The sequence below is a fragment of the Poecilia reticulata genome, chromosome 9, assembly GCF_904066995.2.
Source record: "Poecilia reticulata chromosome 9, P_reticulata-male-v2, whole genome shotgun sequence".
Lineage (NCBI taxonomy): Eukaryota > Metazoa > Chordata > Actinopteri > Cyprinodontiformes > Poeciliidae > Poecilia > Poecilia reticulata.
In genome coordinates this window covers 12374905-12395905 of record NC_088838.1, presented here as the reverse complement: position 1 = coordinate 12395905, position 21001 = coordinate 12374905, and the positions used below count along the sequence as shown (strand labels likewise).

Here is a 21001-nt window from a genome sequence, read left to right as displayed (position 1 = left end):
GGTGCTACTGTCAAATGGCTTTTCATTTCACCTTTAGCATCTTGAACTTTCACCGGAGGATCAAAACAAAGAACAAACAACACGTAGCTTGTTACGGATTCCGAATCTGTCTGACCTGTGATCTTCAGCTTGTGTCTTACATACCCAGTAGTGACTGTAGCGTAGTGCTGCACTGCTGGAGCCTGTCTCCTGGGTCAGCAGTGGGAAAGAAAACTGCGGCAGGAATACCGGTGCCTGCAGAGTCGAGGCGGAAGCCCACGGCTGTCAGCAGGGCCTGCCAGCCGGGAACGCCCCCGACCTTGTTCTCCACACTCTGCTGGGACGTATACATCGAATTACGTTGGCCATTTTGTATCCTCTGAAGAGACTTCTCCACCTGAAAGAACAATAGCAGCAATGCATCGGTTGTGTTTGTGTGCTGCCGGTTGTCAGATGTCGCGTTGCTCGTGTTGACGTCTCACCAGATGAAGTAAGACTCTCAGAGCATCACGAGCTCGGTCTGGATACTGCAAAATTTCAGCCAGCGCTTGGCCAATGAGGGAAGATGGGCTGTTAAGCTTCACGTCATTGCCAATCAGCATATATCCTGAAGGGAGAATAAAGCAACGAGAACAAGTCATTTCATGGTCATTTCTGTTCGACTTCAACTGAATTAAGGCACAAACAATGTATCTAACCTGCCCAGTTGGACGGATGAGAGTACTGTTTGCTGCTCTGTACAGTTTTCATGGCATCTGCTAGCGCTGCACTAGCCTTGGTCCCGTTCAGCAGGGCAGAGTAGAAAGCATGGACAAAAACCTTGGAGGCCGCAACGGGTACAGGCCACAAGGACACGAGAACACACTGAGCACCGGCAGCCAGGAAGGCTCTGGTTAGTCCCACAACACCATCTGCTGTCACCTTGCTGCTAGATTCTTGGTACGACCTGCAGCCACGGTAACAAAGTAGACATTTGGTGTGAGGTTTAGCTTTTTTCTACAACATTGCAATGCCTTCTAACCACCTCATTTTTCACATGTTGTCATGTCACAAACATAAACCTTAGAATGTTTAATTAGGAGCTTGTGTGATTGCCCAGCACAAGTAGCACACATTTCAGAAGTAGAAGGGCACTGAAGAATCGGCTGACAGGACAACTGTTACATGCTTCACAAGCCTGGCCTTTATGGAAGAGTGGCAAGAAAAGAAAAGCATGGTCAAAGAAAGCCAACAGAAGTTATGCTTGCAGGTTGCTATAAGTTGTGTAAAGGACACACCAAACTAAGTTGTTTTGGTCAGATTAGTTTAAGACTGAACTCTTTGAGTCGACATCAGCCGTGTGCTCAAAAGCTTTGACGATGCAATAGTGTTTACTAAAAAGAACAGACTTGCTCTAAAGTGTTTTAAATATAGATACACCCAAACCGTTTCACGTTAATAGTCACAAAATGATTGAAAAACATGCCTCATATTCCCTCCAATTCACAATTATGTAAAATATTGTGTTGGTTTATATATACATAAAAAAAAAGTTGCACAAGTTTAAACTAACAACATGTGAAAAAATTCAAGGGGTATAAATGCTTATGCAAAGCGTTGTTTGTCTCCACATCCATTGCACCTACCCCAGCACCACCAGCTTCACAGGCAGCCTCAGGTCCAAAATATCTGCGGCCGTCAGCAGGAACTCCTGCAGGGGCGGACTGTCGCAGATGCTCTCCACATCACTGCCGTCATCCTGCATGTTGAGAGACTCTGGGATGGTGTAGCCGCTGCCAACGGAGCCCTTCCTGCCTCGACCGCTGCTGCCTCTCCGACTGCTCGTGCCTCTGCCTATTGTTCCCACCCCAACAGTGGCACCTGCCCCGCCGGGCACGCATTCGGGGTTCGGGGTGAGCACCAGAGCCGCCAGTTTCCAGGATATGTGGGTGGCAAAATGGGCGCATTCAGCCTGCGTGAGAGCACCCATCACCCTCTCCTTGGTGGCAGATGAGCCAGTGAGAGGTTGACACCCCAGCAGCTCTGCAACCATTAGAGCTTCTTCCTCGGCGGTGGGCATGGGTCCCCAAAGCCAGCGGTCCATCACAGGGGAGGGTAGTCTAGGATTTCCCACCACTGCTGCCATGGAGACACCACCACAGGGAGCTGGTCCAGGACGCCGAGAGTGAGCCTGAGAGTACAGCAACACAGTTTAAATGTGCGCGACGACCCAGGGGCAGACGCTCAAAGATTTATTAAAAGACTAAGACGTCGTATGCTAATGAAAGTGAACTGAATGAGAATTGGAACCTTTGCGCTGAATCCAAGGCCGTGGATGGAGGGTACAGCGATGAGGCTGAAACGCTCGTACAGGTATTCGTTAGAGGAGCTTCCTTTTAGCAGAGCAAACGGGATGAGGTACAACTCTCCTTCCAGGACCATCACTAGCTGTCTATGTCTGCCAACAGGCCCGCTGGAATGCATCAGCCCCTGTCAAATAAAGGAATGAGAAAAAAAAAAAACTTTTTGTGGGTATGTGGTGATTTTTCTTGTCTTAGGCATTGCACAGTTCTTCAACAAACATTTGTAGGATGCAGTCAATCACTAAGAGAGGCGGCGCTCACTCACCCCCTCCATAGGTGCAATGAGTAAGTCGTAAAGTGCCCGCAGTGGAGGTTTGCCAAGGTTGCTGGAGCGTCGAGGCAGTGAGGAGTTACCATCTTTGGCAGGAGACATAGTGTTACTGAAGAGGCTAGTCATACTCTGACAGCTCCTGCACAGACACCACAGAACGAAACAGAGGTTTTATCTTGTACATCTTACTGCAACACTGCAGACTGAGGAAAGATTTTTGGAAAATCTCTCACATTATGTTTTTGATATAAACTCATTCTGTTTTTTTTATTATTACTATTACTTTAATGCTGGTGAATGTGTTAAAGTTATTCATTGGCCACACTTCTCAGACTCCCTTGAAAATTTACACCATTGCATTGGAAAGCAGGCTCCCAGTAATTAATGAATGTGGATTTTGCTTTGGAATAGTGGACCAGTCCAGCTGGTGCCGATTGTATGGCAGCCTCACTTCAGCCAGATGGCCCCACGGTAGCTAAGGCTACAATGTAGCTTACCACTGTCAGCGTGTCAGTGTGTGCATGAAACCTAATATGCACTGGAGTCCTCTGGACTCGATAAACCGCCATACGTTTACCATTTACATCTTATCCATGAGTGACGGTATGATGAAGCGGAAGATGGATAGAGAAACTGGGGAAGTAATGTGGGCACTGGTCCAATCTATCATGGTAAAGTAAGAGCAAAGGTAAAACCTCTATGTTAAACGCCCCACCTGTAGTCATGAAACATGAATCGTGACCAAGAGAATTATATCCTAGACCAATGGTTCTTAACCTTTTTTGAGGTACCGGACCCCCCAGTTGCATATGCGCATTCACCAAACCCTTCTTATTCCAACCCCCCGACACACAAAATACTTTGTGGTATTCTGATTTAGTAATGTAATGACATTAGCTGTGTAACCACCCCCACAACCCCGAAAAGATGCGACTAAGGAGCAGATTTAGACTACAGAATTTGGTAAAAATTGTGAGTTTAGCTGAAGTAATTAAAGACAAAAGTTCAAATCCATGCTGAGAGTGGAACTCCTTCAATCAGTACTCCTCCGCAGCTCTGATTGGCTAAGCAATGTAACGTGATCGTCTGCAGCAAGTGATGGCAAAGCGGGGCGTCATCACGACTTTACACAAGTGTGTCTTTACCTCCGCGGCAGAGGCTCCGCCGAACCCATGAGACCGACTCACCGAACCCCTGGGGTTCGATTGAACCCAGGTTAAGAACCACTGGCCTAGACACAAACGACTGAAATAAACTACCTCCTCTGTTCAACTGTTGAGCTCGGCATTAGGAATAATGTGAGGAGCTCTGTCATTTGGGAGGATCTTGACCTAAAACCACTGCTCTTCTGCTTCAAAGCAAACAAGAGGTGGTTCTGGCATCTGCTCAAGATGCCTCCTAGGCATCTTACTCTGGAGGTTTTCTTCTAGATTAGACCCTGGGGTCTGACCTGGAACTTACTGGAGGGACTATACTCCTTCCTGCCTACTAATGCCTTGCGAGCCTTGAATTGTAAAGGGGGAGTAAGGACTAAACTATACAGGACCAGCCCAAATATTTGTTATTTAAATTTCAGTGTCAGCAAGAAAGGAAATCAGTACTTAATGCTCTTGTTTTTCGTTCCCATCATGTCTCTGTTTATTTGCTTTTTTCTGTGTAAAATGACATTTAGATGAACTAAAGAGTAGAGCAAGTCAATTGTCAATCGTAGATTTTTTTTTAATGCTTAGAAAATCTATGGAACATTGTCAAGAGGAAAAATTAGAAAGACCAGAACCAAAATGTAAATGACTTAACATCCGCTATTAATGCAACTTGGGCTTCTACTACACCTCCACAGAACCACAGGCCGATCGGCTCCATACTATGTCACATTGATGCAATAATTCATGCAAAAGGATTCCCAACAAAGTGTTGAGTGCATAGAAATGAAGATGTTAAACAGAAGCCTGATAATGTAATCTATTTTTTGGAGACAATTCCTTTTTTATCCCCTATAGGAAATAATTATAAAAATTACAAAAAAAAAAGGTTTGAAATATTTAACGTATATAATAGATTACTTTCTGTAATGAGTGACAATCATTTCACAATAATCTATTTTTTTTAGATGTACCTGCTCGTTAACCTTCCACTGATATTATACTGCTATTATAAACGTTCCCCACTAGATGGCAGCATTGCCCTTCTGTGGTACTACTAAGATTAGAAGAACTGACCTTTTAGCTGAGTCCCTCCATAAGCAATAGGTAATGAACAGCAGCGCTAATCTCATCCTATATTGTCTTTTCTATGTGCAGTGCAAACCCAAAGCCATACATTTGCTGGGTTGCAGCATGTGGGATAAAAGAGAGACCCTTTCTTTTGAGGCATATATGGGGTGAGACTGAATTAACAGCTCAAACTCAGCCTCACCAACACCCAGCACACTGAGAACTGTGCTAATGGTGGCCCTGGGGTTAGAAACCTTTTGCTTGGCCCTGTGGGTCCAAGCTTTATGTCTGAACGTGTCACTTCACTCCATCTGCTCCACAAGAGCTAGAGTTTCCTCCGGACCCCTGCCAACAGACATCTATCCTGCCCTTCTGGTAGCCTCAGGCCACAGGCTTCCCTCCAGCTTCTCAACACTCTGTCTCTCTCCCAGGCCTTGGCAAGAGACTCCATGGGAAAGCAAAACAATCGTTTGTTAGCCTGACAGGAGGAATGAGAGAGGAGGCAAGGTTGAAGCCAAGAGAAGGTGTAGAGTGCAGAGCGAAGCAGTGAATTTAAAAGACAGCAGGCGGTGAGGTTGGAGGTGAAGACTGCATTCGCCGGCTGTCTACCTCAGTCACAGCTGAGAGAGATCAGAAGGCTAAAAATGTCAACAAGTAAATCATTGTATGAACTGACCTATTTTCATCCCCACAAAATGAAGTAATGTGCGTTTTCTTTACAAAATGATCCCTTTTAAAGTAGGCTTCATATTTTATTTGGATTTGCTGTCGTTTCACTGACAGCTTCATCAAGACCATCAAACAATCTCATTATGTGTTGACTGTTCGTAATGACCTAATGCTTTACACGCTGATCGGATTAGACAGACTTTCATCATCACCTTCCCATACTAATCCTTTCAAGCGTCTCTGTAAAGATTAGAGATAAAAGAGAGCAATTGACAAACCTTTTTAATCCTCACTGTATTGTTCCTGAACCACTTCTAATACAATTCATTTGAAAATTATTATACAGATGCACCTAGAAATCATCTGGTGACTGGAATTGGCCGCGTTTGGTAATCGGCTCTCGTCAGATTAGTGAACACACCACATCAAAGCACAGCACTATCCATAACGCTCTTCAGTTTTGAAGCTGCTGCTGAGGGAATACGACACAACTTTTTTTTACCATATCAAGAAGCCTCTTGAAAAGAATCAATCTATTTGCAATCTGATAGCTAGGATAATGTTTTTCTTTACAAGTATCGCACTCAAAGACTGATGATAATGCTAATTGCACTAAATGCTAATATAAATCACAACACAGTTTAAAATGTTGACTCTGTTTTCACTGTGTTGCCCTTTTATGTTAATAGCAAATTCCCGTTCAACAAGAATTATGCAGCAATAACAACCGTCTCTCATACAATGTGACTTTGTACATCTAATCATAACAGTTTCCTAGACTCATAGTCAGAATAAATGAATGGTTTAAGCTAATACAGGAAATCAGAGCTTCTTTCATATATTAAGTTAGACACATATGTTAATTATTTCTAAATTGTTTAGTAGGAAAAAAGTCACATCTTCTGGTATGGCACACATTCTATTTTCATTTGATGACATGAAAAATGTGAATTTTCTGTCTTTTAAAGGGGTAAATGAGTTATGCAACACGTCTTTTTAGCCATTTTTAAATTGTTCAGATCCCCCTGTTACATAAACTGGATGATTTTGCTTTATTGGTAGATTTCAGTATTGGACTCTTTCACTATACACGTTTTACTGCAAAGCTACTTACATTTTCAATGTATGGAGAAAGTAAAAAAAAGATAGGCCTCTATATATTTTGCCATTTATAGTTCTTCAAAAAAGAAAAAAGATTCTAATTGACAAAAATCTTTGAAAAGACATTGGTGCACCTCTAGTTTTATTAATTCTGTATTCTTCATCATAGCGACAAACTGCATAAAAATTGATGCAAAATGTCAACGTGAGAAGACAAAACAAACAAGCAGAGGCAAAGAAAGCGCGCTAATGATGTGAAGACAAACCTCAAGAGAAAGGTGTTTAAGTGTTTCCCCTCATTTTCTGTGGTTTATGTATTATGATAGAAGACAGGCTCCTTAGCATGTTCAGCTTTATAATTCAAAAAATTTTTTTGAGGGCAGAAAGAATGAGAGGATTATTACCAGCAGCCCATTAAAGGGGCTTAATGAGCACGGAGACTCAATTAAAGCTGGAATTACCCCCTCATCAAAGAGCAGCTCAACTGTGGACTAGGACAGGAAAATATGACCCAGACACACACACACACACATGCACATACACACACTTTCTTTGGATATGCATTACCTATCACTGCAATGTACAAGAATAGTTGGGATTTTGCTAATAATCACACACAGTCCAATAATGGACATTTAATAAATCTGCACAACAAACACGGACGGCACAAACACGGGCCTTACTGGTGTCTGGGGTAAAGACTCATACACGAGTGTGTGCACGCAGACGAACACACACACACGCGCGCACACGCACGCACACACACACACGCACGCACGCACGCACGCACGCACGCACACACACACACACACACACGGCTCCATCAGAGGAGAGAGCTGATAAAGGCTTTAGCAGCTTGGCTTTACTCCGTCTATTTAATAAGGAGGATTCACATGCTGCCTCTGCGCCGGCAAGACAATGGCAAAGAAAGTCCTTTCACAGATGAGCCACAATACCCACGAATCTCCTTACCCAAGCACATATTTTTAATCTTCTTGTTTTGTATAGAAGAGGTTTTCAGTAGAATTTGGCGACTGAGTGCGTTACGTTGACGTGCAACCGTCCCCCCTACCTGTTGAACAGGTTGTTTCTCGACACCATGCGCAGGAAGCCCGTCGGGTCGGTGACCGAGTTGAGCTTGTTGTTGAGTTCTTCAAACTGTTGGTCCAAAAAATCACCCGCCTCGCTCTCTGTCTCACTGCTAGAACACCCCCTGATGGAGGAGACAGAAAGAGATGGAGTCAGAGAAATAACCATAAAAATATTGGCAGAGGAAAAAAAAAAAAAAGAAACAAAAAGTGCCTCTCGAGCACAGCAGACAATGCAGAGACGTACATTGTTTCTTCGTTGTTAAATCAACTCCACACACTCCCGATCCACCATAAATACACACTATTCAACCCACACATTTGGCCCAATTTCCCAGCCTTGAGCCGACACCCCGATGATAAGCACAGTTAAATCCTTTCATTATAATGCTGGTAATGCTGATCTAGTCTGTGGGGAGTCAGCCACCCCCACCCCACTCTTCTTACTCCACACCACTCCTCCCCGCCTATTTCTGTCTCCATGTTTGAAAGCTTTCCTCTAATGCACCAAGAGTTAAAACAAACCAAATGTCGGATTTTAACTCTACTCACAGCATCGGGAGGAGGACTATCTCACAAGGAAGAAGTTGGAAACACAAAAACAACATTCTTTGAAGACAACTTAAACTGTCTCAGCGTATCACTGCTTTCTTTTGGCAACGTCTTGAATAGCAGGCATCAACTTCGTGGTCGTTTTTAACAAGGTCAGTCAACGACAGCTTTGATATTTTGAGATATTCATATAGACCCAACCCTTAACACCTTCTTAGTCCATCACCACAGGTTATGCTATTAAATGCTAAATTATTCATATTCCTGGCAGATTCAGATTTCACCAAATGTTTCTTTTACTTTACCAACATCTTTCTTCACACTGAAAAGATAAAGATGTGTGTCAAAGCATAATGCCACAATGACCCATGCATTTTAGCAAAAATAAAAAAAATATTTCTATGTTGGACATATATTTTATATGAAAGATAATGTCAAAAAGTTATATTAGTTGTCAATTTAGAATCTGCAGCAAAGTTCAAGTAACTGCTATTTTAATCATCTCAACAGGTTTAAACCGGCAGCTCTGTAACTGGCTGATGGTAATTAATGACCAACACAGGATGTTGTGGCTACAGCATAAAGTACTACTAAGAAATACAAGATGTCACTGTGGAAAGTCTTACGGGACGTGAACAGGAAGTCAAAAGTGAAATCTAAACTGTCATGGCTGATGGTATGAAAGGTGTAAAAGACTCCAAGAACCACTACCAGGACCGTTCTGAAAAAAACTGACCCTCCTAGTGGTGACACGTCAAGGTGGATAGGAAAATAAACACTGGATGTTGTTTGACTGCACAGATGTGGACCAAGAAGGAATCCAAGTAAGGCACACAAAAGCCTACCTGGCCTTTGAAAAAATGTTATCTGAAGACTTCTGCTCTTCTGCTTTGTGGCGGACTGGCAGAATCCAATTATTATTGGCCATAATGAGCATCAGCGAAGCTATTCGATAGGGGCATCAATGAGATTTCCTGTCAAAACTGTTTATCCTCACTTCTCTTTGTCAGCTTTTGTTTCGCACACATTCTCTTACCGTTTCACTTCCACCTCATTCATTTGGTCTCCAGTCATTTCAGAGTGCTGCAGCCCCTTTGTCTGCACTCCAGATAGTGAATGGGCTGGTAAGTGGTGCCATATTGTGCCCATCCAGGCGCAGTGGTGTGTATGCAACTTCCCTTTGGAGTAGTAAATGAGCTGATAATGGGGCAGGAGGGCCAAGCTGCCACGGCATTCGAGACAGACGCTGGGCGCACCAGCTGGGCACCATGGATCAAAAACCAACTAGAGACGCATCAGAATGGATTTCAGTGGGCGAGTTTAACTTTCACTCCTACGTCGGTTCATCTTTCGTCTCTTTCAGAGTCTCTCTGGCTGCATCCCCTGTTGTGTGTTAGGTCTTTATTTACCGACCTCGGCTCCTTTGACTCTCCCCATTGATTTTATCGCCTCTTCTCAATCTTCTTCTCCTTCTGATTTTCAGAGTAACCCCCTTTATCTTTTGCTTCACTTCTGATGCACTATTTGTCAGGTGGACTCACCATTCCTGTGCAATACAAAGAGCCGTTATTCCATCTCATTTATTTCCTAGGAATGGAGAGGGGACTCTTTCAGACAGGCGGTGGGTGCGGGGGGTGCTGTCATCCAAGGGTTCAGTGGGGCAGAATAATGCCCTTTACACACAGAGGCATGGTAAAACGAGCTAGATCTGGGGATAAAAACGCTAAGTTTTGGCAATAGCCTAGACAGAACATCACTTAGTTTTACTCTTTCCAGCTAGAGACTGACAGCATGTTTAATCTGTGATTTACAGTATTAATTTGACTCTCTGTCGATGTATTGAGGAGATTTACAATCTGCTGACTGTACTTCTAAAAAAGTTACAGCTGGTATACATCAGTCGTGAAACTTTCACGTGCATTTAGAATAATAATGAAGAGGGACGTATTTAAGCCAAACGTGAACATTGCATTATTACGTAATTTATGCGTATCATAAATTTTGTGCAAGGAGAGACAGCCCGACGACTTTGCCCTCCAGCTACATATCCCAATAAGAACTGGGACACCCAAAGCCCCGAGAGCAAGCGCCCAAAACATACGGCTCAGAACTCACGGAGGGATTAAGTGATCTTTTAGATGCAACCCGTCCTACCTGCTGTAGTACGACTCGACTCCCAGGGCCTCCCGAGCGCTGGCAATGTGCTGCTCCAGCGAAGAGCTGCTCACCATCCCACCACCACCTCCTTCCTGGAAGTCTGACCCTCCTTCTGACACGCCCTCACCGAGGTAAACCTCGTGAAACTTCAGGATTCCTGTGACAACAGGCACAACAAAACCAAAGCCAGGACTTATTCCCGTTTCTCGACATCCATTTCTGCTTTGTTTCTGCGACTTGTTCACTACACCAGGAAACATTTGATCATTCAAACCGAGAGCTGTGGGTAGGGCCATGTGCAGCAGTGCATCTGTGAAAGTGAATGAATAAAACAAACATTTATTCAATAAAAGATAAGAGTAGACTCTCTCTGCCATCTGGTGCCTGCTAGATCTGTTTCACGCGGGAGGGAATCTGCGAGATGGGCTACATGCTGCATGTGTGTGATTTCTCTAGGACTTTGTGAGAATATAACGTTACATTTACAAGAACCAACATCTAGGTACACACACTCATGTCTGAATTGTGCAGAATTCACGCAAACGTAGAAACGTTAGCTTTAAACCCCCCTTTGCTACCGACGGACCTCTCTAGAACTGGCCATGTTTCGGTGCCAGCTGGATGCCAGGGAATGCCAGGAAGTGACAGACAGGCGATTAGCGAGCAAGTGGCACTCTCTTTGCCTGGGGTGATATTTAACGCTTTGAAGAGCTACACTGCTCTCTGTGGTGTTCTTTCTGCTTAGGAGTCTACCGCCGGGGGTCAAGTTCAGCTTGTTGCCTAGGAGTTCATCTTGATCAAATGTTGAGGGCCTGTGGCATGGGACGTGAGTCACTGCTCTCATTTCCTTTCCTCACAACGGCAGCAAAAGTGGCCTAAAGTAGAACTAACAGTACGGCAGCCACAGGAGGCGAGTGACATGAATTGTAATTAACCCGGAGCTTTCTCCGTTCCCTTAATTAAAGAGGAATTTCACGAGTCATGTGTACAAGAGGGGACGGCTGGGGGCTTCACCTGGAAAACTGCATTTGTTCTACCGAAAATAGGCAGAGGGAGGAGGTATGCAAAGATGCAATGTCCACTTTTATTTCGGAGGACATTTTAAATAAAAGCTAATGTTATATTTGTGGGAAGTTGTTCCTAGTGTTTGGCTATGACACAGATGACACAGATCTGTGTCACTATCAGTTAGTACGCTTCGTTTGCAGATGATTTCTAGGGTGAAGAGCAAGGCTGGGGGTGCAAATCCTAACAGTGGAGAGGCAGGTGGCACTGCCACATGGTGTCAGATCTGATCTGCTGCCCCTCTGTCAGCTGCAGTGAAGCCTCCAGCCTCCAGACCCTTTTTTCTGCTTCGATTTGAGGAAGTTATATTTGTGTTGGTCTACTTGCCACTGCAAAATAAAAATAAAATATATTGTACTATCAAGATACTAAAGTGTTTCAGCACATTAGTTAAACAATGTATAACACAGTTGTAGGATTTTATGAGATAGACCAATGTATAATTGTGTAGTGGAAGGGAAATTTTGGAAAGTTTGTAGAAAAACCTTCAGCTGTAAGTCTTGTGGCATTGAATTTTTAATTTTTTTTTTTGCCAAATGTTCATTTCCAAACAGCTCACGCTCAGTCAGATTGGATGGAGAATGTCTCTGACCTCTAAAGTCTTGTCAAAATAACTTCACTCAGGTTTGGAGATGCAGCGTTTAAGCCCTGGCTGTACTTTAAGTGAGCCTCCATCCAGGTTTGAAATCTTTTGCAGCCTTTGACTGGTTTTCTTCGGGGCTGTCCTGCATTTAGTTCCACCCATCTCCCAATCAGACTCCCATAGTAGTATTGGCAGCATCACCACCAAGTGTTTAGAGTGATGTGCAATTTTCCACCACACATCACACATTGCATACAGCATCATTGTCACAGAAAATCCAACTAAAGCTTGGGACTGTAACATTGCAAAATGTGAAAAAGTTCAAGTCCGAGCGTAATCTTACCTGCCCCTGGAGCCAGTAGCCAGCTGTAGAGGTAGCCTGCTGCCATCGAGAAGTACAGCACCAAGGCTCTCTGGCTGTTGACTGTGTCCAAGATGTGCTCCACCGTTACAGGCGTGTAGGGGTCCGAGTCCTGTTGGCCCGTCTGTCGCTCCACCAAGAGATCGGCGAAGGCCCGTGTGCGACCGCGCTCCGCCACGGCCAAGGCCTCGTCATGGTGGCCTGAGGCATTTAACAATGGTTAGAAATAAATAAGAAGCAAAACACGAATGTAGTCATGGGAGACGTCAAGGAAGGAGGGCGTCTCGTTGGCTCACCGAGGCTGACGAGGACCCTTTGGAGAGCCTGGTAACAGGAGGTTTGCAGGTCAAACAGCGATAGTTTATAGTCGGTGCTGTGCTGGGCCTCGTGGCGGATGGTCTCGAACAGTGCAGACGCCCGGTAGAGCTGAGGACGAACAGCAATAGGGGATATTTTTTACACTTTAAAACTGTACAGTTAAGAAATGTCAGTGTTCATACCACTGATACAGAAGGATGTCAGGTACAACCAAGAGTCCTATCGCTGTCTGTTTAATCCAAACTTACTACAACTACTACTCTTCGTGAGAGCAGCTACATCACTCTTCAACAGGCCTTTAGCATCATGTCTTTAGGCTAGGCTGTGAAGAGGGATTGAATTTTTCAAGCAAATAGATAGTGTTTGGCCACTAGATGGCAGCATCCCACCTCACAGGTCATCCTTAATGAGTCTTTTTTTTTTTTTCTCCAGTTCTCCTTCCCTTCTCAACCAAGTAATGCACAGTGGAGTAGTTGGTGAATGTCTGCTAAACACACATAAATCTGTTCATCATCTTTTATTACCTGAATCTGGCAATGAAGAACAAACATTGTTGTAATGCTTTGAGAGCTTAAAAGCTCCATGTGTGTGTCACTAAATGTTTCCACCCAGGACCTGGCTGTGAGGTTGAGGGAAGGAGGGTGACAATAGACAGGCGGGGCATCAAGGCAGCATAGCCCAGCAGAGCTGATCAGGAGTGCTGATTCATGTGAGCCGTTATTGATTTCCTATTTCTGCACTTATAGCAGCCCTGTTGGATGGCTGGTAGTGCTACAGGGCAGCTCTCCGGGAGACCAGAGCAAGCAGAGAGATAAAGAAAAAAAAACATCTCTTGATCACAGTTTACACAACACAAAAAGCTGCAAAACAGGAAAAGGTTATTGCCAAGTAGTCAACATGTTTTTTTTTTCTTTTTTAGGATCACTCTGGCCGTGTGATGCACAACAGCGAGAGCGCTTTTATTCTGAGCACTTGTACATGGATTCACTCTAGCTGATGTGGCGTATGCCAAGGTCATGCAGGAAAGTATGTCAGAGAGAATAAGAGGGGGAGGGAGAGGGACGGCGAGGAACCGGAGAGTTCTGCTGCATTAGTGCTGGGCTCAGAGCGGCTCGTCTCAGGCTGATTTCACTGATGGGTCTCTGGGCTGATTGTAGCTCGTCAATCTGTTAGAGATGTGAACGCTCGCCTGTGAATGAAACTAATTCCCCACAGCATCTTTTCTCCAGCCTGATCCTTTCTATCACAAATGATGAGGAAACAAGCCCAGATGGGCCACAATCGCAGCAATGTGAGAAGGTTGTAGTGCGAGTACAATCTCTATTATTGAGAACTGTATGGAAGACCATTGTGGCCCAAAATGTAGGGTTGAATACTTTATCAAATAATCTATCACATAACCGAACAATCGCATATACATGCGGTACTGTAGGAGTTCTCTACTTTTTTTTTTTTACCTTAAAGCCCTTCTTCAATGTACAATAAGAGCTCTGCCTCCTATTCTCTCCATCAGAGCTGTGAACACTCTAACGCACAAGTCTGTGGCGTGCACCATTTACTGTCGTTTATCATTTATATGTGTGAGATTATTTTTTTTATCTTATTTTTTTCTTTCTTTTTTTTCCTTTAATAAAAAGAAAGAGTGTTAAATAACTTTGTCCGGAGATGACTTGTCAGGATCTCTGGAGCATCAAGGCTTTGGTTTACTTCAACAAGATGCTGAAGCCTCCTTTTAGTTTGTAGGGAGAGAATACCTTACGGCTCCGTTGTGATTAAGGAAAGTACCAAAATCCTTTCATCGTCCTATTGAAAATTTGGAGACAAGCTTCTCATTGATATTCCACACAGGACAAGCAGAAGTTTATCAATTACTTATTTTCCTATAAATTCAATAGTTTTATTAAAATGGAATTTAATTTCTTCTCAGACATTTTTCATTGTTAATACAATTTCTCAGAACCATCACACTTTTCTATTTCCACATACTCTAGTTTGTACATGGTGACTTAAAGGCCTGTTGCTCTAATCATGTCTGCTACTAAATATAGTTTCATATATATAAATAAATTTTATGTGTCGTTTTATGGCACACAGATTCTCTTTAAAACATTAAGCTCTAAGAAATCTTAATGTAATGAATGTTAACAATGTTAACAACACACAAAAAAAGCTCATGGTTTTTTTAAAGCTAGGGCTTGGAGACCAGGAATAGGGGGAATTATGTAATTTTTCCTAGGAAGAATGGTGTTTGGAATATATTAAAAAGGGAACGGGTTTTCTTGACATATCAAATTTTAAATTTCACAGGAAAGCTCTGAACTATCGGGAATTTCACTGATATTCATATATATTATATGATAAATCAGCTTGCCAAAGTGATACTATTTATTCAGATTGCACTCTTATTTTACTGTCAGTGACACGACGTGGCTTTTATCTGACATGTAGAGTGAATGTCAATGTCATGCTGAATCAGTAATGTAAGCAGAGCTTGCAACACGCGTACCTCTAATGATTTTTTTTTTCCCTTTCTAAAATAAGCTCTCTAGGGAGGTCTCATCCTCTGTAGCAGATAAATTCAGACACATTGGCTTAATCTACAGTAGTCCTGTGATATTAAAGGAAGCACAAACTTATTGATTCAAACTCGCAGGGATACGAATGTGAGGAGCCCATCTCAGAGGGAATAGGTGCTGTGGAAATAGCTGATGTAAATCAGGACATGTCAATCATGGAGGCACTGTGAACGGTAGGCTCACAGATCGGGCGATAGCGTACAATAGACTTTAAATATATCCAGGATAAGCAACACGAGTTCAAGTACTCCCAATCTACACCTGTGGTTTGCATCAGGAATCCAAGTGTATGGCGTTTACAGCTGTGGTATAAAAACGGGTCATTTACCAAGGTTATATGTGCCGACAGTCCAGCTCATGAATAATTAGTTGATTTATACTCTGAGGACACAAGCGTCCTCTTCCACCACTGATTCACCGCAAGCGGTGCAAACCGACAGGCAACAGAAGAAAAAAAAATTATACTTGAAATATATATGGAGGGAAAGGATTTTAGCTCCAACAAGGACAACAGACTGAAGAGCTACATGTGAAAGTAGGACATGCTGGTAAAGTGGACAGAAAACGATGCCTTTATGAATAATAATCTGGAAAAGTGTGCTGTGGCATTTGTATTCTACCCCTTTAACACTGGCAACCCTAATTGAGAATTACTGCAACCAGCTGCCTTCAGCAAAAGTCACAAAATCAGTAAAGAGAATCCCGGCATGTGTAATTTAACCTCAGTGTAAAGTTAAAGAATGATCAAGGAACATTGCACACAGGTCATAGATGAAGTTGCTTAAAGCAGCATTTGTTTATAAGCAATATGCCAAAGTCAGAATATCAAGCAGAACAATTTTCAACCCATCATCTGATTATGGAAAGATTCATGGAAATCTGCAAATCTAGTAAAGCACTCCCCAAACCAGCTATGTAAGGTAGAGTGGCAAGTAACTGAGAAGTTACTAACACCCTGAATATCCAATCCCACTACGGTAGTGGCTGGATCAGGCTAAAGGGACGCCTAACTTCAACTTAAACAGGGGATCTGGATTGGATCTATGGGACCAGGTTAAATCTAAAAAAAAATCTGTGGCAAAGCTTAAAAACTGATGTCAGAGACATAATCCGACAGATCCGAGGCTGTAACTGCAGCCAAAGGTGGTTCTGCAAATTACTGACCCAGGGGGGCCGAGTACAAATATACAATATGAAACCCATACATCATCCTCCTTTCACTGCACAAATATGCAACACTCTTTTGTTGATCAATCACATGCAAACCTATTCAAATACATTTAAGTTTGAGGTGGTAAAAAGTGGGAAGGATACGTGCAATGGAAAATATGTTGCACTGGCTTGTTAGAATAATATTTTGCTTTAATTGAACACAAATTCCTCAATATGACTCACACATGAGTCGCCACGTTAGTTCGGTCTCCCTTTCCCGGCTCTTGTTTCAGATAATTGCAAACAGACAAACTTGCTTTTTTTTTTTTTAAACTATGATGCAGGGACTGGGAAGCAAAAAAAGAAAGAAAAGAAAGTAAAGCTATCTGGGTCACTATGATGGTATTTGCGCACGTGTATCATAACAAGAGTGTTTTGGACTAGATCTTTGAAAATGAAAGCAGCTGAAAAACATCCCTGCAGACACATGTGACAGCCACCGCGGCTGGCTGGCTCGCTGTCAGGCTTGTGTGTGGATACGCGAGCCAAGAGGAAAAAATTAAATCTTGAGCTGCACTGTGTGGACAGACTACAGAGAAGGAGAGAGAGAGAGAAAGATGTTTAAGGGGATATTCCATGCCTGCCAGGTGGGCAGTGGGCTGAAGAGGAGGGAATGTGTGCGTGATACAGAGGTTTGGGGCCTCCTGTGACAACGCACACTGATCTAAAAGAATAAAATAATAAAAAAAATAAATAAAATCTTCACTCATCTGTCGCCTGTCTGCTGCTGAGATGACAGCGTTTACCAGCTCTACAGACTCCTCAGCGTATCGCCAGCAAGCCGCGTTCGTGCTCCCCTTTCCTCTCCTCTGGGCTCCTTCCATCACCATAAGGTTATTACTGAGAGCTTATTTCCCACCTTTTATGTGTTTGGACATCTACCTCCACCTCTCATTTGTAAGCGTAGCCAACCTCTAAGCCAACAGATGTGGGCTTATTGGAGGTCAGTTTTAACTACATGGGGGTGGATTTGCTGGAAGGAGTCCAGGTAGAGGAGATGTGAGGAGGAAATGAGTCAAGGTGACTCAGAGGAAGCAGAAAGAGAGAAAGAGAGAGAGATGCTTTACCTGATGCTGGGCCTCCTCCAGATTCCCACTGGCCCACAGGGAGAGGCCGAGACGATGGCGGATCTTCGCCTCGTCCTCGCGCCGAGCCAGCTGCTCCGCGAGCCGCAGGCCTGTCAGGAGGGGAGGAAGTGGCGGTAGATGAGAAGACGGAGCACGGAGCAGAAAATATTCAGAGCAGACTGACTCTTGTGCGTCTTTGTGTGCAACAGATGTAAGCGTAGCGTGGTGCTGCTGTTCTGACAGCGAACAGGTTTGGAAATTTGGCCTCGGTTGTAAGAAACGGCTCGTGCAGCGGGTTTTAAGCATGCGCCCGCCTCTGGGCGAAGAGCGTTGGTAGCGCTAATCGGACTGCGTGGTAATCAATGCGAAGGATTGAGTGGCTGAGCAAACACAAATACGCGTGTAATGCTTGCTTGGAGGGTATCACAAAAGGAGTCGACAAATATTTGCAAGCACATTGATGGGCGAATAATGGGCTTTATGCAAACACAGCAGAAGTCTACTTTGGGATGCTCTGAGAGATTGTTAGTGTTTGTTAGGAAGACAGGGGAGTATATATACACAAGCACAGTCAGAAGTACACATTTTCTTTTGTTTTTAATGATGCCCCAATGCTGCTTGTTTTTCCAAGGTGCATTACATTAACAACAAAACCTTTAAAACAAGAAGATGCTTTAACTTATAATGGATTTTCATCAATCCACAAATGGTAGAAACTTTAAACAGGATCACACATACACATACAACTCCGTCGCTTCTTCATTGGTCATCCTTGGTGGAACGGCGTTCCTTCTATCATTAGAATCACAAAGAACTAGAAAAATGTAGATTTGATAATAACTGATTATCTAACCATGGAAAAATCTGTCAAAATTAATAAGCAGAATGTCTCATGTGGGAAAAAACATACTGTCAGATGAGGAAAAAAAACACCCAATCTTGTTTTTTTTTTTTTATTATTATTACTAAGCTTACATATTGTATTATTAATATGTCCAGAAAAGAACAGTTCAAATAAACCACTAAAATCTTTCAATCATTATGACACTTAAAACCATTATATCTGTTCTGTTTGCAAGCTGCTGATCGGTGTTGTATGCCTAGGTGTGACTGTTCGGTATTTGTGCCGAGCGAAATCATCTGCAGAGCACACAGTTTGTTTTTTCACTCTTAATTCGTCAAGCAGCGAGGCCGATATCACATCTTTGCATGTGTTCTCGCTCTGCCTGCCGAGAACCCGGTTCTGCCCAATTACAGAGATGAAAATGCCCCTCTGTGCAAGAAAATGATGGGGGGAAAAAAATAAATAAAAAAATAGCAGCGCCTGAGCCACACATCACCCGCAAGGTGCTAAAAGCTCAGCAAGCCTGCTACAGTTTACAACAAGCTATTTCTCATGCACATTCCTGGTTAACATGGTCTCTGTATCTGGAAGTCCATTCTCTCCGCCCGGCTGTGTGACAGAGAGGTCAAAAAGGGCTTTCGGTCAAAGAGAGGAGGAGAGGTGGGTGTGGGGGGGGAATAGGCCAAGCCGGCCTAGTCCCTAGTCCGCTTTTCTCCGCTTTCCCGGAAAAAAAAAAAACCTGCCTGTGGCTGGACCAGATAAGCCGAGAACAGAGAGTGTGACCTGAAAATGGCAGCCTATTCCGCGAGTCCAGCACACCAAGCGGGCGTAGACTTCATGGCTCCTTCATGGCCGTGCAAGTCGGCAGCCTTTGAAGGCGAGCCTGCAACGGTCTTTCCTCTCTCCTTATCTCTGCACACACCCTCCCTCAGCCTGACTGCATGCCCTCTTCCCCCATGCATCTGCTGTGCTCCTGTACCTACTCCTCTCATCTCTGAGCTTCTGTCCCCCCTCCCCCACCCCCACAACACCGCCCTCTCCACCCTCTACCTGTTTCATCTTCCCTGTGGTGGCACTGCTAGCAGTGACTCTGCACTGCTTAGGGCTCATTAGGCGCTGGAGCAAGAGAGAGGAAACAGATCTAAATTATCCTTTTTATTCTCTGACAGCATCACCTCTCGCTCTTTTCAACTCCATTTCTGAGCCTTTCATCTACACACACACACACACACATCCTACAGCGCACACACACACACACACACACACACACACAAAAACTTCTTTCTTGGAGCGGCTTTGTGATAGTTTCTTTATGATCAAGCCTGAATGTCAACCAACTATGTTTTCTTTATTCTCCAGCTGACAGTGAAATAATACATGTGAATTATGACTCAGTGATCTCTGTCTTTTCCCTCCATCTGCCTGCCATCCTTCTTTTATTTTTCCAAAGTCGTCTTCTTTTTCTGCCTATTGCTCCCACGTTCCCTCTGTCTTCTCCCGCTTTGTATCATTCAGTGTCTGTCACTGTCACGACGCGTGCCTTTGGAGCGCCCGGCAGGCACAGTCACGTAGCGGCGGCTGACACGAGGATGTGGCCGTGGCTGGCTGCACCCTGAAGAGCAACTGGAGAACACTTTAAAGGCTGCTTGACAGCTGGGGGAGAGAGATCCACTGTGGTCGCCCCAGGGCTCTCTCACACACACACACACACACACACACACACCTCAGGGTCTTTTCCACACGCACATGTCATGCGCATGCACGGTGCCACTGAGAAATAACCTGCAGCGAGCACGCACTCAACACACATGGCAACACACTTCCCTTTGATCATGACCACATGTGGAACAGCGAACAGTGGCGGGGTTATTGTTGAAAAATGGAGATAACAGCACACACAATTTCCACTAGGATGAAGCACAGCTTCTGTTGTGCTGTGGACTCTGGGGATGAAAAAAAGTGCTGCAAACAGCTGCGAGCGTGGTGAAACACAGAACGCTACAGGGGGATGCACGAGGCCTCGCCTGATTCTCACGTACATTTTTGCTGGTCATCACATAAAGACCTAGATAGATGTTACAGGGAAAAGTATTCAACACTCTGAAAACTGTTTCATAGTTTTTCAAAGCGTTAACTTCAAACTTCTGTCCTTTTTATTCAGGACCAGTTTAACTGTTCCCCCAAAATAAAAGCATTCCACAGTCCGTTTCACTAGAGGTTTGCTGTGTTCAGAATGATGTGAAATGTCGAGACGTTGATCTCTGCATCGCCTCCAAAGTTACACTAGGTCTTTTGGTTGTTTCTCATTTAGGTTTGCCTTGCTTAAACTTGTTCTTGAGTTTAGACAGATGGACATGTGTGGCACACTCTTTCCACTTATTAGAGGATCGCTTGAACAGGACTCTTAGATTGCAAAGCTTAGAATATTGGTATATAATCTAACCAGTCTCTAAGCATCTCCACAACTTTATCTCTGCTCTGTTTGCCATGTTCTTTGGTCTTCATGAAGCTGACCGCTAAGATTAATCACACACAAGCGGTGGCCATCTGCTAACAAAGTGGCTTCTGGAGGCAGTTAGTTGCACTAGATTTCATTTACGCGT

The 21001-nt window shown here is 43.8% G+C and overlaps 1 protein-coding gene across 4 annotated transcripts in view; it reads right to left on the bottom strand.

Moving 5' to 3' along the window:
• Window positions 1-21001, bottom strand: part of LOC103470552 (tetratricopeptide repeat protein 28) — a 229100-nt gene that overhangs the window by 5662 nt on the left and 202437 nt on the right. For all 4 annotated transcript variants that reach the window (XM_008419085.3, XM_008419086.3, XM_008419087.3 and 1 more), the window contains 11 exons: window positions 17555-17664; window positions 12678-12807; window positions 12364-12582; window positions 10370-10529; window positions 7648-7788; window positions 2587-2731; window positions 2269-2448; window positions 1605-2149; window positions 678-925; window positions 462-586; window positions 145-376 (listed from right to left, as the gene is read on the bottom strand). In XM_008419085.3, coding sequence (XP_008417307.1) covers window positions 145-376; window positions 462-586; window positions 678-925; window positions 1605-2149; window positions 2269-2448; window positions 2587-2731; window positions 7648-7788; window positions 10370-10529; window positions 12364-12582; window positions 12678-12807; window positions 17555-17664 — 2235 coding nt within the window. The remainder of the gene's footprint in view (window positions 1-144; window positions 377-461; window positions 587-677; window positions 926-1604; window positions 2150-2268; window positions 2449-2586; window positions 2732-7647; window positions 7789-10369; window positions 10530-12363; window positions 12583-12677; window positions 12808-17554; window positions 17665-21001) is intronic.